This window comes from Bolinopsis microptera, chromosome 1 (genome assembly GCF_026151205.1).
Source record: "Bolinopsis microptera isolate Bmic1 chromosome 1, MBARI_Bmic_1.0, whole genome shotgun sequence".
Lineage (NCBI taxonomy): Eukaryota > Metazoa > Ctenophora > Tentaculata > Lobata > Bolinopsidae > Bolinopsis > Bolinopsis microptera.
In genome coordinates this window covers 5,913,021-5,927,944 of record NC_087072.1, presented here as the reverse complement: position 1 = coordinate 5,927,944, position 14,924 = coordinate 5,913,021, and the positions used below count along the sequence as shown (strand labels likewise).

Below are 14,924 nucleotides of genomic sequence, written 5' to 3'. Positions count from 1 at the left end.
CCTTTTCTCTTGGCAACATACGGATTTTTATGTAAATATTGAACATGCTGCTTCTTCTACTCGATATAGATTATACTCTCTATCTTTCTTAACACTGTATTTGACACTTCCCGAAATTTGCCAGTGTCTACTAAATTATTAGTCTTTTTAAATTCCTCTAGATTAATTTTAAAATCAATAATAGTCACTGAATTTCTAACAAAAGATGGCAATTTATTCCAAAAGCTGATAACATGCTCTAATAAAAAATTATTTGACATGGTTTTAATATTTCTATTAATATTGTTAGATTTAGTGCTAACAATTTTATCTCCTGATCTACTTAAATTGAAAATATCTTTTCCATATTCAACCAATCCATTCACAATTTTGTATGCTTCATTTGAATCTCCTCTAACCCGTCTCTCAGCAAGTGTTGTAATCTGTAAGGCATCCAACCTTTCACTGTAAGGAAGTGTTCCAATATCATCAATAAGGCGTGTGAACCTTCTCTTAAAGAAATTGTTAAGAATGATTGGAATGAAATACTACTGTGTGAGATCTGGGTAACATTACAGATATTACAGATTGTTGTCTTACATTCACAGGTCTCTTAAAAGTTCTTAATCAAGTTTTAAATGTTATAATTTCAGTTTAATGATGATAGTCACCCCTCTGCTGCTGTTAAGTGCTGGCCTAACTTATAAGTACGTGCAAATGTTAGAAAAAGAGGATAAGAACAAAAAGAAAACTTCCAAAAGAAAACCCAAACCAAGGAAAGATGATTAGTGATTTGAAACATTGATTTGTAAATAATGTAACTTTTCTTTGTCATTAGCATTGTAAGGTTTTGTGAAACTTTTCTTTTCCATTGATTCTAGATATTAAATGCATGAATCTTAATCTGTATTTCAGAGGCTCAAAAACTGTTTGTTGTCCTAATTCGAAAAATGTCATCATTTGGTCACGAAGCTGATAACAATTTTCTGATGCTACCATTACAATTCATTACATTACAGATTTCTGATGTTTTTAATTTGTTTATTAAGGGTAGGTTGGGAAACCCCAATCTTGTGACCGGAAATTTATTGATTTCCAGTTTATGTTTTTGATTCAGTTACAGAGAAACCATGATTTGGTTTCCTTTTCTTTGGGGAAGTTAAATTTTGGAAATTCAAAAATGTAAACTTAGAATTTAGATAATATGTGGTTGTACTTGTTTAAAGCTGACTTGACAAGTAATCCTGTGCCAGAATAAAGGTTTTTTAACGATAAGTTGAATATGTATAAGCCCGAATAGATTGTTGTTTGTTGTGTTTGGGAAAATTGAATATTTTTCATTTATTGTTTGGAATTTGATAGTTACCCAATTTTATTTTCCTCATTTTATTGTGTTGGATATACAAATATAGTATTTGTTTTTATCTTGTTTAAAAAATACAATTCTCACTCTTTGTGCCTAGAAGATTGCAAATACCACGAGTGTTTTCCTATTTTAAAAAGTTGAAATCTCTATATTCATATTGTATCGATCATATTGTGCGACCTCATCTTTTAATTGTACTGAATTTTATTTCTAAATATTGTTATAATTTAGCAAAGATGTTGTCAAGATTCATTTCCCGATCCCCCCGTATCTCTCAAGATTCAATTCTTGCAGCTTGCCAGGTAACTAGAAGTTTTATATTCTGTCTTGAATGTGTACACAGAATGAGTATCACTGAGTATTCTATTAATTAATATTAATGTTTCTTTTACCCATATCTCTATGAGAAACAAAACATTATAGATATCGTTATTTTTAGACTCCTTCTAACGATAACGTTCTTCTTAAAAAGTTAAAACTACAATATTTCAGATGAGCACAGCTAAGGGACATGTTATTGGGGTAGATCTAGGAACAACAAATTCCTGCGTCAGTGTTATGGACGGTAAGACGCCACGCGTTATAGAGAACGCTGAGGGATCACGTACTACACCATCAGTCGTAGCCTTCGTTAAAGACGGTGAAAGACTGGTGGGGACACCTGCTAAGCGTCAAGCTGTTACTAACCCTGCAAATACGGTAGGAGCTACTAAACGACTCATAGGAAGACGTTTCGATGACAAAACTGTCCAGGAAGATATGTGAGTTTCAATGTCTTTTTATTTGTTAGTATTATCTTCCAATTGACATGTGTGTTACTTATATTGTGCAACTTTAAGAGTTGCATGATAGATTGATATATTGCTATAGTTTGTATTTGCAACGAAACTGAGCTAAGTTTGATTGTTCCGGGTTGTTATCTCGCTTCTGAATCACTGATAATTATAAACTTTAAAAAAGGTAAGATACCAAGTGAAACAAATCAGAAGAGAAATTGATATAGAAGAGTTAATAATGGTGGGTTATAGTAGTCACACTGCACCCCTGTATAAACTAGGGTAACTCACATAAAATGACAAGATATACGGTACATACTAAGTCAAATATTAATTAAAAAATATCCATGTTGCAATTAAATGTGTTTTCACATCCTGGACATTAGGGACGTTAGAATTAGCGTAAAGTAATGGGCGGCGGATGACTATCAATTAGGTCATCTCACTGTAAAGACAGCTAAACATCATGTGCATGCTAGATTCATGGAATATATGCATGAGTAACAAAAACTGCTGCCAATTTCATAACAACAACTGTTTATAAATTCAGGAGGACACAATCGTATAAGATCGTAAAGGCGTCTAATGGTGATGCATGGGTTGAGGCTCAGGGCAAACTCTACTCTCCTAGTCAAATGGGTGCTTTCGTCCTCACTAAAATGAAGGACACTGCAGGTTGGTATTTTACTTTTTGTCCAGATTATCTGCCCTAGCTATAGGCACATAGTGTTCACCAATATCAAGACATGTTGTAGAATATATTGTCCGTTCAACATTTTGAATATTTACTGGTTTGACAATTTGACATCTGCAGCAAACCCACTCACCAATAAAATGCCACTTTTACATCGGCTTAGGAACTATCTTATTGAGATATAAGTGATCAATCATCCTTTGTGTTTATACTTTATACTCTTTATCGAACCCGACGCTAAAACCACCCTCTCTTTGGTGCGCCCTATATTAATCATGTAAATTTTAAGTATTATGTCAGCTAAATGAAGTGCATAATTGTGGGAATTCCTCATCAAAACATTTAAAACAGAAATTGTAAACCTATAATTTCAGCTGCTTTCCTCGGTACAAGCATTAAAGACGCGGTTATTACTGTACCAGCTTACTTCAACGACTCACAAAGACAGGTTTGTTCAGTTATTTTACAGATGAAACTCTGGAAATACTGCAAACTAAAAGTTCATCATGAACTTTTAGTTTGCCTTTATCCCCGAGTTTAATTTCTAAAGTACAGTTCACTTTAGCTTAATACGTTAGATCGAAACACAGCAAAACAGCTGTGATATTTTTTGTTCATTTAGCTAAATAAAGTGAAGTAAAGTAGCTATTAATAAAAAATACTTTAAATATCAGAATTAAATATGATAGCTTTTTCCACTGCCATTCTGCCAAAGTCAAAATTATCAGTAGGAAAAAAGTAATCGTTATCGGAAGTGTGAGATGCCATATCTGTGACAGAGGTTCAAATTGTTCAGGTGAAGTTATGGTCACGTACGCCACTCATTCTAGATAAATTCATAATACAGTATCATCACACAGCTAATAGTCGGTAGATATTACTTGCAAGAAGTACTTGGGTATTAGAAAAACCTTTTATGGCTGTATGATAAATGAAAGCTCATTTGGTTCACTCAATGAACATAATAGACGTCATGTGACAACTAGAAAGCTACCATGAATTCGCGGATTCATCTACTGTTGCGTAGGCCGCGGTGCAAATTTTTGATAAAGAATATAATTTTCTTGAGATTGTCATTGCGCGGCGCGCTAAACTAGGAAATTCTAGAACGTTTGTGAAAAGCCCAGCAAAATCGAGACTGACTGGTGATACCCGTGTAAAGTTTCTTGCTGTCGTCATATTACAGTCAGACTTCTATCAACAAGCGATACTTGTTTCTGCAAATTATGTGAAAGACTCAATTTGCGTATCATGTTGAATGGTTAACATCACGATAGCCATTCTGTTATAGTCATAGATTCGTTAATATCAAATATGGAGAGTAAAAAAAGAAGTGAGAACGTATTTAAGCATGATTCACCAATCACCATGCCACTTACTACTCATAGTTTTTCGTCGATGAGAATCCTTGTGGCTTTTGAGAAGGGAGGAAACTTCGATGATTCTGTTGCAAAAACAATAGCACTCACGACACAGTTAGATGGTGGCGCTAACATTACCCGTCTTAAAAAATATTATCTATCCTGCGTTTAATCATAACTAATATTTCAGGCTACCAAAGATGCGGGACAGATCTCTGGGTTGAATGTACTCCGAGTTATCAACGAACCAACCGCTGCAGCATTGGCATACGGTCTCGACAAAACTGAAGACAAGATCATCGCTGTGTATGATTTAGGTGGCGGAACCTTCGATGTCTCTGTCCTTGAAATCCAGCGAGGAGTGTTCGAGGTCAAATCAACGAATGGAGACACTCATTTAGGCGGAGAAGACTTTGATAACGTGTTAGTAGACTTCTTGTGCTCAGAGTTCAAGAAGGAACAAAATGTTGACCTTTCCAAAGACCCAATGGCCCTTCAAAGGTTAAGAGAGGCCGCCGAAAAGGCTAAAATTGAGCTATCCTCTGCGTTACAAACAGACATTAACCTACCATACGTGACTGCTGATGCCACTGGACCCAAACACATGAACATGACCCTCTCCAGATCTAAGTTTGAGTCCCTTGTTGGAGCCATGGTGGACCGAACAGTCCCTCCCTGTCAGAAAGCTATTAAAGATGCTGATGTCAGCAAGTCAGAGATTGGTGAAGTGATCCTCGTAGGTGGAATGAGCAGAATGCCCCGAGTTCAAGAAATCGTCAAAAACACATTCGGTCGCACTCCAAGTAAATCTGTGAACCCAGATGAAGCAGTAGCTATGGGAGCAGCCATCCAGGGAGGAGTATTAGCGGGAGATATTTCAGATGTGCTATTACTCGACGTAACACCACTGTCTCTGGGTATCGAGACTCTAGGAGGTGTTAGCACTAAACTGATCACAAGAAATACCACCATCCCCACTAAGAAGGGACAAGTATTCTCCACAGCTGCTGATGGTCAGACTCAGGTAGAGATCAAGGTTCTCCAGGGAGAGCGAGAAATGGCTGCTGACAACAAATCTCTCGGTAACTTTGTCCTCTCCGGAATTCCTCCCATGCCTCGAGGTACTCCCCAGATCGAAGTGACCTTTGATATCGACGCTAATGGTATCGTTAACGTGTCCGCCCGAGACAAGGGTACCGGTAAAGAACAGCAGATCTCAATACAATCTTCCGGAGGACTGTCCAACGACCAGATTGAGAACATGGTGCGTGAGGCTGAGAAGTATGCCGATGAGGACAAGAAGAGAAGAGACCGTGTTGAAATCAGGAACCAGGCTGAGGCAATCGCCAACGACACCGAAAGTAAGATCGATGAATTCAGAGATCAGCTGGAACAGAGCGAAATGGACAAGATGAAGGAAAATATCCAAGAACTTAAGGATATTATCGGGGATGATGATAAGGATGCAGAAGAGATCAGAGAAAAGATGAACGAGGTTCAGCAAGCTTCGTTGAAATTATTCGAGATGGCATACAAAAAGAAGATGAACGACAATGAAGGCGGCTCAAGTGAATCTAGCGAATCTAGCGGCTCAGAAAAGCAGACAGATGCTGAATACAAAGACGCGAAATAATTTCACTGTAATGTGATTGGCGAAGACTCACTTGATCTCTATTTTTGTACAAATTAAATTTGTTCAGCCTTATATACTGACTGTATTTCAAATCAGTCCAGAGAAATATCATCCCATAAATTTACTGACTGTATTTCAGAATCAGTCCAGAGCAATATCGACCCTCTGTTACCTAAATTCCAACAAGCTCTAATTTTTACTAATTTATTTACTGATTCACTTTGAGATCGATTGTTTCACTTTGCACTTGAATTCCTGGCCTTTGCTTGAACCTTAAAAACACAAAACAGCATGTGTGTATCAATAATATTTGCTCGGCCTGCCTTTTATTTATTTATTTTGCGGTCGCTCGCGCGCGATCAAAAGGGGTCGCAGCGTGTGCCACCTTCGGCTGTCGCGCGCTACTGCAAGAGAGGGCTCTGGTTAGAGCAACGCCGTGGTAAGTAAGGCACAGTAACGCATCGCGCTTGACATACGTTGCATGCCACTTTTCGCGCGCGAAGCGCGCGCCGCCGAAGGCGGAAAAAGGGGCATACCATGAAGGGAATCGGACTTTTTAGAGGGACGCATATTCTGCGTCCCTATTATCCTATTTGACCAAATATGGGAGTAATTGACTGAGATGGCGCGCGCGCGCCACCAAAACAGTTAAATGCATTGTTTTTAACCAAGTTGCAATATTTGTGAGTTTACTTGGTATCTTTGTAATATTTTTATTATCTAAACGACTTTATTAAGTCATTAGAACCTTCATGCAAACAAAAATTGAAATGTTTCAATATTTCTGTAAACTGAAAACTTGTAATTTTGTTCCAAACCGCTTAATTTTTGTACGGCGCTACTAATTCATGAAAAACGCGCTATATTTATATTTCGCATTGGATATATAGATGACCAATGATATCGTGGTATTAAAGTCATGTGACACCGCGATGAGCTAGCTGGCGTCTAGCTGCCTAAGATCATATCTATGCTTTCTCCTTTGTCCTATTTTATCACTCGATAACTTTTTACACATGCTTTTTTGTTCAACCTGTTGTTCAATTTGTTTAACATCTCTCTGGTTATTGCAAACCACTTCAATCCCCAAATTTATACATCTAACCATCTCTCTGGTTGCTTCCAACTCGTTAAAGCCAAGGCTCGACCAGGACCGCTTTTTTGGGGCTAATATTAAATACTAGTGGACTCTTTGCAGCTCTTCCAGCACCCCTAAATTTACTGATCTGGAGGTCACATTTTATTGAGCCAGTACAGGCTAATATTAAATACTAGTGGACTCTATGCAGCTCTTCCAGCACCCCTAATTTTACTGATCTGGAGGTCACATTTTACTGAGCCAGTACAGGCTAATATTAAATACTAGTGGACTCTATGCAGCTCTTCCAGCACCCTTAATTTGACTGATCTGGAGGTCACATTTTATTGAGCCAGTACAGGCTAATATTAAATACTAGTGGACTCTATGCAGCTCTTCCAGCACCCCTAATTTTACTGATCTGGAGGTCACATTTTATTGAGCTATTACAGGCTAATATTAAATACTAGTGGACTGAAATGTACACATTAATAACGTTTGATTAAAATGTTGCCGTAGGTACATGTTCGTTGAGTGACATAATCTTGGCAAAACTATCATTGTTACGACTTGCGTTTATCATTTCTTAACTATCATATGTTAAACTATCCCGCACATGCAGGTAAACGTCTACTGAATGAAAATCAAGCAGTAGAGGCAACTCTCATCAGACCAGTTGCAGTGGACACGAGATGGAACAGTTATTACATGATCTTCCAGGCCTTTCAGAATAAAAAATATGCAATAACAATCACCGCTCAAAATGCAGAGTTATCGTTGTCTGCATCTCAACAGGTCAGTTTACATGCAGCTCTTTTGACTCATCTCTCATTTTCTGAGTAGCACTAGTTAACATCAAGTTTAGAGAATCAATGTCCCTGGAATGTAACTGGAACAAATTCTTGTCCGCTGGACCTCCTAATTCCTAGCTCACTTCTCAATGTACAGGCTAAGCATTGATCAACTGAATTTTGCAGATGACTCCTCACGATTGGGATCTTCTGACCAAAGCTATTGCGGTACTGAAGCCATTCTACATCACCACAAAAGCGGCGGAGGGGGACAGGGTTTCTGTTTCGGAGGTTATCCCAAATATAAAGAAACTGGATTACGCTATCAGGAGCATATCCTCAAGTGGAGTCGGAACTCTGAAACCCACGCTGCTTTCCGAAATGTAAAACCAAGTATGTGATATATGAACTTGCAAGTGACCCATGCAACAACCATGTCACCATGTGGTCAAATATTCATTTTTAACCTCCGGTTTGTGCTACCAAGCATTGATTCAGGCGTTATTGGTCGCTCTGCATGTCGTTTTAAGTTACTTTTCAAATACATCCTAATGTTGGGGTTTTTATAAGCTATTAATGTAAAAGAAATATTTTTGGGTATGCAAACAAATCAACAATCATGGATTGCCTGTACAGTATCTTTACGTATCATCTAATGATCTATTGTGACATAATATATTTCAGGAGACTGAAGAAATCCAAAGATAGTGCAGCGATCTAAAGAGAATGAGTTAGAAGACCTTCGGAATCTGAAAGTGGAGTCGCTCTACCTTGACGGGAGAAAAGATGCAGCATTGTGATGAGCTTAGGATCGACATTAGACAACTCGCCACTAAGATCTTGTGGCTGTTACGCCACTAACGTCAACACCGGACGTCACAATGGGATTATAGCCCTCTTAGAGAAAAATTTTGGATGGGAATTGCAAAGATTTATTTGGTGCCTTCACAGGATAGACCTGCCATTAAAAAATTTAAGGGGTTCTGAGTCCTGAACTGTCGAGAGAACGAATTGGTCCTCTCAGCCACGCAAGGTGGATTATAATGCAGTAGAGTTAGTTATATTATCAATATTTACTTACCGCTTGATTTGAATATGAAGTATAAAAGCTCATTCCGAGTTGTGTTCTATGAGTAAGCTAGAAGGTAGCATATTTATTTTAAAGGGATTAGATTTATTTATGTTTTGTTTTAGAACCATCTACTTCTGAGCTGCCCTGTCAAAATTAAAAGGGTGTATAGGTTGTCCCGGCAAAAGCCTCCTTAAATTATTAATGGACGATCCTAAAGACCGTAATTTGGTCATGAACACTTCAGAAGAATTGAATGAAATAAAGGATATTGCCCGCTGTAAACAATATCGGAGGAACCGTTATTGTAGCTTTTGCCCATTTTACGGTGTGAAGATGTTTTTACCATGGTAGATTCGGTACACGTACCCAAGTTCGACACGCACTCTAGTTCGTCACTTATACCATGTAGTTCGACAAACCCTGAGGTTCGACTCTGTCGAACTAAAGTGCTCTATCTGGAGTCAAGTTCGATACGCACTAAAGTTAGACAAGAGAACTTTGACTGTCTGACTACAGTTTTGAAATCTCCAATATCCAGCAACGATCCTTTACGAGCTTGAAATCTATTCGTTTGTTAGTTTTCCACTTGTCTCATGCTGTTCAATTATGTGTTTATATAATTTCTATAATCCATATCTATGGACATTTAATTGACCTCATACTCCATTGTTAGTTATTAGAATTGTAGGCTTAACGGAGAAATAAAAGAGTAACGTGGTAACTCTTACTTCGCATTGTAGATTATAAATCAAGAGGCTTGCATATAATGAACATATTGACACGGGTGCAGAGTTGAGTCTGTACGGAACCTAGTAGTTTCAGATCCTTGTTTAACTTGCCGTACAGCAAGGTCATCCACTACTTTATGTTAGTGAAGTAGTTAGCTAATTAGTGATTCACTCCCGGCGCGAGAACAAAGCGCCAGGAAAATAAGACAATTTTTCGCGCGAACTTGTAAATTTACTTACGCCGCGCAGAGGTGTTCCTTCATGGTGTATCCATAATATCTCTGATATTTGGATACGAAACATGTATCAACATCGCGCTACAACATATAATAATGATTCTTGCAACCACACCGATCTCTTCGTTAAATCGGCGAAATACTTTACTGGGCCTCGTATAAATTTTTTCGAAGTAGCGCGCGCCAGATCATTAAAACAATGGTCAACTGGGCCTCGCCTTCACATATAGCCATGTGTATAATTATACCTTACAAGAAATATTTATGGCGGCCTAATTTGCGGCGACCGAAATTTTGGCGGTCCGAAAATATGGCGAAATTGAACAAAAACCGTCAAATTTCGGACGTCACAGAAAATAAGGGTATTTTTCATCATTTTTTGTGACAGTAAGCAGTAATGAGTAAGGAAATTTCTGAAATTCGGTAAAATCATGTTCAAACTTAGTCTGTATTAAGACTTTCTTGTTAGCACATACATGTATTTTAATGCAAATCTAAACTGTATTGCTTGACATTCAATTCGTCATTGGTGTGGTGATAATTTGTCCCAAGATGCCAGAATTTATTTATTTATTTTACTTGATATTACTTTTTAGAAACAAAATAAAGCAGTGAAGGCACAGTCATTGAAATAAGCTGAAAGATAATGCGACGGATTCTATTACGACGACCGAAATTTTGGCGGTCCGAAAATATGGCGAAATTTTCGGAAAACCGCCACATTTCGTACGTTATAAATATGTCTTGTAAGGTAGTAGAAAAGTGGCATGCAACGTATGTCAACTACGAGTTTAGAGACCTAACCGCTAATTGGACACAATAGTATGATGTCTAAGAATTGATAATATGTTAAGAAGTATAAATTTAACCTTATTAGTCACGTGCTATACCAATGCGCGTTTTAAACTTTGACAGTCTATTACTCTAAGGCAAATAAAGTAATTATATTCATATTTTGTCAGCAATAAGATGACATTGTTTTCTATTTGGTGTGAAAATATGAGCTAGAACGGACATAATCTCGCTGAGTTATAAATCAAGAGGCTTGCATATAATGAACACATTGACACGGGTGCAGAGTTGAGTCTGCACGGAACCTAGTAGTTTCAGATCCTTGTTTAACTTGCCGTACAGCAAGGTCATCCACTACTTTAGCCCGGCGAGGCACATAACTCCCACTACAACTCCATGACAAATGTTTCATATATACTAGCCGAGTTCACAAGTTATATCCTTGTGTTTGAGAAGAGCTCGTTAGAACTGCTTCCTTTCCTTATAGCTGTTTGAAATTTATGATGAACGCGCATGTGCCAATTGATAACAACTAAATGCTTTTGCGCGTAGTGTGCGTCGAAAATTTGGCAAAAACGCTTGCAGAGTGACAATATTCAAACTTCGATAAAGTATATGAAGTGGGTACTTCTCGGAAAGGAAAAATTTAGGCAAACACGATGTGACTATTTTTGGGTTGATTTAATACAACTGCAAAAAATTATTCAAACTTCAAGCAAAAAAGTCAAAATTTTTACCACTTTTTTGGATTTTTACCCCCAAAAAAATAGAGGGATTTTTAAAATTTTTAAACCATCTTGTGCGGGTGTGTTTTAGCTATCTCCATGCAAGTTTTGCCGACATGCCAACAAAATTAACTTGTTCAAAATATCAAAAAACATGGTTTTTTGGCCTTTTTTTGCCCAAAAATCGTTTTTTTGCGATTTTAACCCAGAAAAATCAGTCCAATCATCTTAAAACCACTTTAAATCGATTCTACGGTCAAAAATACGTCTAGTAAGGTGTATCTGGGGTCCCTAGTGTATCGAGCAGACAATGCCCGTACGCGTAAGAGCCTCTACTATTAAGCGTGACGCGCTTGTTTCACAAGTAGAATATAAGCTCCCTTGCCACCTTCTGCTTCGGCGGTCGCGCGCTACTACAAGCGAGAGGGCTTTGGTTAGAGCAAGGCCGGTCTGGCCCGGCGCGCGCTACTTCGTAGCACTTGCAGTCGGTAACATTTCGAGAAGAAAGCGGCGCGCGCGACTTCGAAGAAATTCAAACGAGTAACATATCTCCGTCAAGGCCTCGCCGAGCTGCGAAGAATTGACATCGTCAATTAAGGCCTACATGTGAGGACACGCATAAGATTCACAGCACAATCAACAATGTCAAAAACAACGCACACCGATCTACGAGGTCACATTTCACAAAGGCAAGAAATAACAAAATGAACAAAAAATTTGAAACTATACTTTAAGGGTTTTTATAAAATTAGCTAACATTTTTATTGAATTTTTATATAGGGTCATTGTTATCAGTTATATTATGTTTATGTTGTTTGAAATTCTTCAAATATCAAAAAAGACTTAAAGCTTATTTTACGATTTCATTCCTGTCCAATATTATATTTCATATAATATTGGTATCAGTGGATAGTTTCGGTTAACTGCGTATTATGCTTTGCCAATTGCATCACTTGATTTAATTAAATGCATATATACAATATATATATTGTTTAAATTGAAATCTTATAAAACATCAACGACTTATTCATTAGTATGATAGGACGTTTGTAAATACTGTTAATGTAGTGAGAAATCCCCCTTTTCACCGCTGTGAGAAACGTATTGACAACACAAACCTTGTTACTGGGCCGCGCTCAGCCTGTCATTCCGCCTAATCTCCATGTTTATAAACATGATATCCTGAGGTCTCCAGGTAAAAACCTTGCAGCCTCCAGCTTTAGATTTACAATGAATGTTACTATAACCTCAGTATTAGTCCCAACGAATATTCCACTCAAAAACAAGTTTACAGTGCTTGTCTAGAAATTTTATAATATCATAGAGAAACTCACTTTGTCTCACTATAATCAACTATAAACAACAACTATAATCAACAACTATAATCAACAACCTGCCATTACATGTTCAAAGAAATGTAAAATATAAGTTATTGTCCAATTTGAAACTTAATTTTATTTGTATGACCACTGCAGTTACTTCAACTGCCTTGACAAAGGTTGAAGACCCGAAAAAATTTGAGTTTTTGATGTCAACTATTTACAGATGATGAGCAAAGAGAAACGTTTCTTCTGCAAAACACGATCAACAAAATGACCACTGGCGTTCAACCTAAGAATTGTGTCAAATGTTGTCTTCCTGATCGACTTAATGATTTTAATGTTAATATTCCAGTCGATTTCTTTGACACCCCAGAAGATTTCTTTCAGTTCCTTGCTCGTGGATCATATGGAAAGGTGTACAAGCATCAGGACAGCATTGGAAGAGAGACAGTTGCCATTAAGGTGCCATTCAAAAATAATGCAACTTTATTTTTAGAGGAGATAGAGAAACACAAGACTTTCGCACATCCTCACATTGTTCACTATATAATGGCCCATAAATGCATAAACACTGATAAGTATCACATTATCATGGAATATATGGAAAATTCATCACTTGAAACGAAACTGTCGACCATAACACGTGATGTGAATTCAAGAACCATTCCTGTCCTTAGAACTGTTAGTTCATTAAAATACATTGAGCATATACTTAAAGCGTTGGTGTATTTACATAATGAAATGAAATTTATACACAGAGATTTAAGAGCTGCCAATGTGCTCCTTGATGCTAACGACGTAGCAAAACTGGCTGACTTTGGGATAACAAAGTGTGTTTCTGAAACATCAAGTTTACGCAATACTGATGCACCCTCCAGCAAAGTTGGAAATTACCTGTGGTGTGGTCCAGAGATTCTTCTAGATAAAAAAGAACACAAAGGATTTAATGAGGATATCTGGAGCCTTGGGATTGTTATCTTGGAAATGGTATTTCATCAACCTGACTTTTTTGGAGCATATGGGTTGTGGTCTCAACAAGCAGATTTTATAAAGGTTCATAAAAGTGGTGGTTTCAGGCAAGAGGTGCTGGAGCCACTCCTTACACAGATAAGTAGTCGTGACATCAGAACCCTGCTGAAAGAGTGTCTGATAGATAATGTACCAGATCGGAAAACTTCGTCTGAGCTTCTTCAACTTGTAGAGAAGATAAGAGTACAACGAAGATCAAGCTCACCTGTGTTACCATATAATTAGAAGAGAAAAAGAAAGTGATTAATCTTGTGATCCCTATACGGCTTATAGAGGTGTATTTTGGTGGGAGGTGGGTTATATCTTATAATCATGTGACAGTTATATTGGGGGGTTTTATTGGTGATGCTGATCAGGTATTACTGTCACATGTCATAAAAGTAATGCCTCACCTTCCCATCCGAATCTATATCTATTGCTAGTGACTTCTATTCTTTAGCATGTGACATCACTTTAAAGTTTATAATCTATTTATAATTTCCATACTTAACTATTTTGGGTAGAACTTGCAAACCAAACTTAGATCGGTTGCAGTTGTTTTTTTGGGTTGCAACTTCACATCGTTCAAATAAGTTGATCAGTTTTGTTTTTAATGTGCATAATATGACTATCAGTCGGCACAATTTTAAGTTTTTAAAATATCATTTGTATTGCATTTCAATTATTTTGTCGGTATCATCATGGCGTTTCATAAAGTTGTAAATCTGGTACATTCTTTAAATATATTTTTTATACAATTGAGGTATACCTAAAATCGGCAATGATCATTGATTATGTGGAATTATTGATAATCAACTCCGTTACTTTTATCATCTTTTCACGTGTTTAACTTCAGTAATACAACATGAAAACAATATGGAATATCTTTAAAGAATGATATTTGATTCTACAGTTCCATTTTACGTTAGTCACACTAAAGTATAACCTACTGAATTAACTTATTCTATCAACAGGATGTTTGGAGGAGGGTTCTCATCCTCAAAACTAAAAACAAATTTGAGGTTGTGCATTAACAGGCTCAAACTTCTGCAGAAGAAAAAAAGTAAATTGCTTTTTCTTATATTTTATGTTCATACTTTGATTTAATTGATAATAAAGTATGACAGTTAGTAAATATCATCGGTATCCAGAGAGGGATAGTAATTAATTCTACATATTAATAAGGAATAAGGATATTTAGAAAACTTTGATCGCAATTTTTTAGTTTGATCCTCCGGATCTGGTTATGTTATATCAAACAATTTCTATCTTCAGCTGAGTTGAATGTAAAAGCACGGAAGGAAATTGCTGGATATTTAGCTCAAAACAAAGATGATAGGGCTAGGATTAAGGTAGAGTTAGA

At 37.1% G+C, this 14,924-nt stretch overlaps 3 protein-coding genes and 1 long non-coding RNA gene across 5 annotated transcripts in view; all 4 read left to right on the top strand.

The window, feature by feature from the left end:
- Positions 1 to 14,924, top strand: part of LOC134816575 (IST1 homolog) — a 74,303-nt gene that overhangs the window by 51,963 nt on the left and 7,416 nt on the right. For both annotated transcript variants that reach the window (XM_063825494.1, XM_063825487.1), the window contains exons 2-3: positions 14,534 to 14,624; positions 14,837 to 14,913. In XM_063825494.1, coding sequence (XP_063681564.1) covers positions 14,537 to 14,624; positions 14,837 to 14,913 — 165 coding nt within the window. In that variant the 5' untranslated portion in view covers positions 14,534 to 14,536. The remainder of the gene's footprint in view (positions 1 to 14,533; positions 14,625 to 14,836; positions 14,914 to 14,924) is intronic.
- LOC134816542 (stress-70 protein, mitochondrial-like) lies at positions 1,574 to 6,034 on the top strand. The gene is made up of 5 exons (XM_063825438.1): positions 1,574 to 1,647; positions 1,838 to 2,106; positions 2,672 to 2,796; positions 3,190 to 3,263; positions 4,367 to 6,034. Exons 1-5 carry the CDS (start codon positions 1,582 to 1,584, stop codon positions 5,807 to 5,809), a joined length of 1,977 nt encoding a protein of 658 aa, XP_063681508.1. The 5' UTR covers positions 1,574 to 1,581; the 3' UTR covers positions 5,810 to 6,034.
- LOC134823213 (uncharacterized) lies at positions 7,416 to 8,605 on the top strand. Its single transcript, XR_010161266.1, has 3 exons — positions 7,416 to 7,682; positions 7,865 to 8,071; positions 8,363 to 8,605. It is a non-coding gene; the product is annotated as an uncharacterized LOC134823213 (long non-coding RNA).
- Positions 12,351 to 14,209, top strand: LOC134813202 (serine/threonine-protein kinase 4-like). Its single transcript, XM_063820892.1, has 2 exons — positions 12,351 to 12,426; positions 12,777 to 14,209. Exon 2 carries the CDS (start codon positions 12,824 to 12,826, stop codon positions 13,805 to 13,807), a length of 984 nt encoding a protein of 327 aa, XP_063676962.1. The 5' UTR covers positions 12,351 to 12,426; positions 12,777 to 12,823; the 3' UTR covers positions 13,808 to 14,209.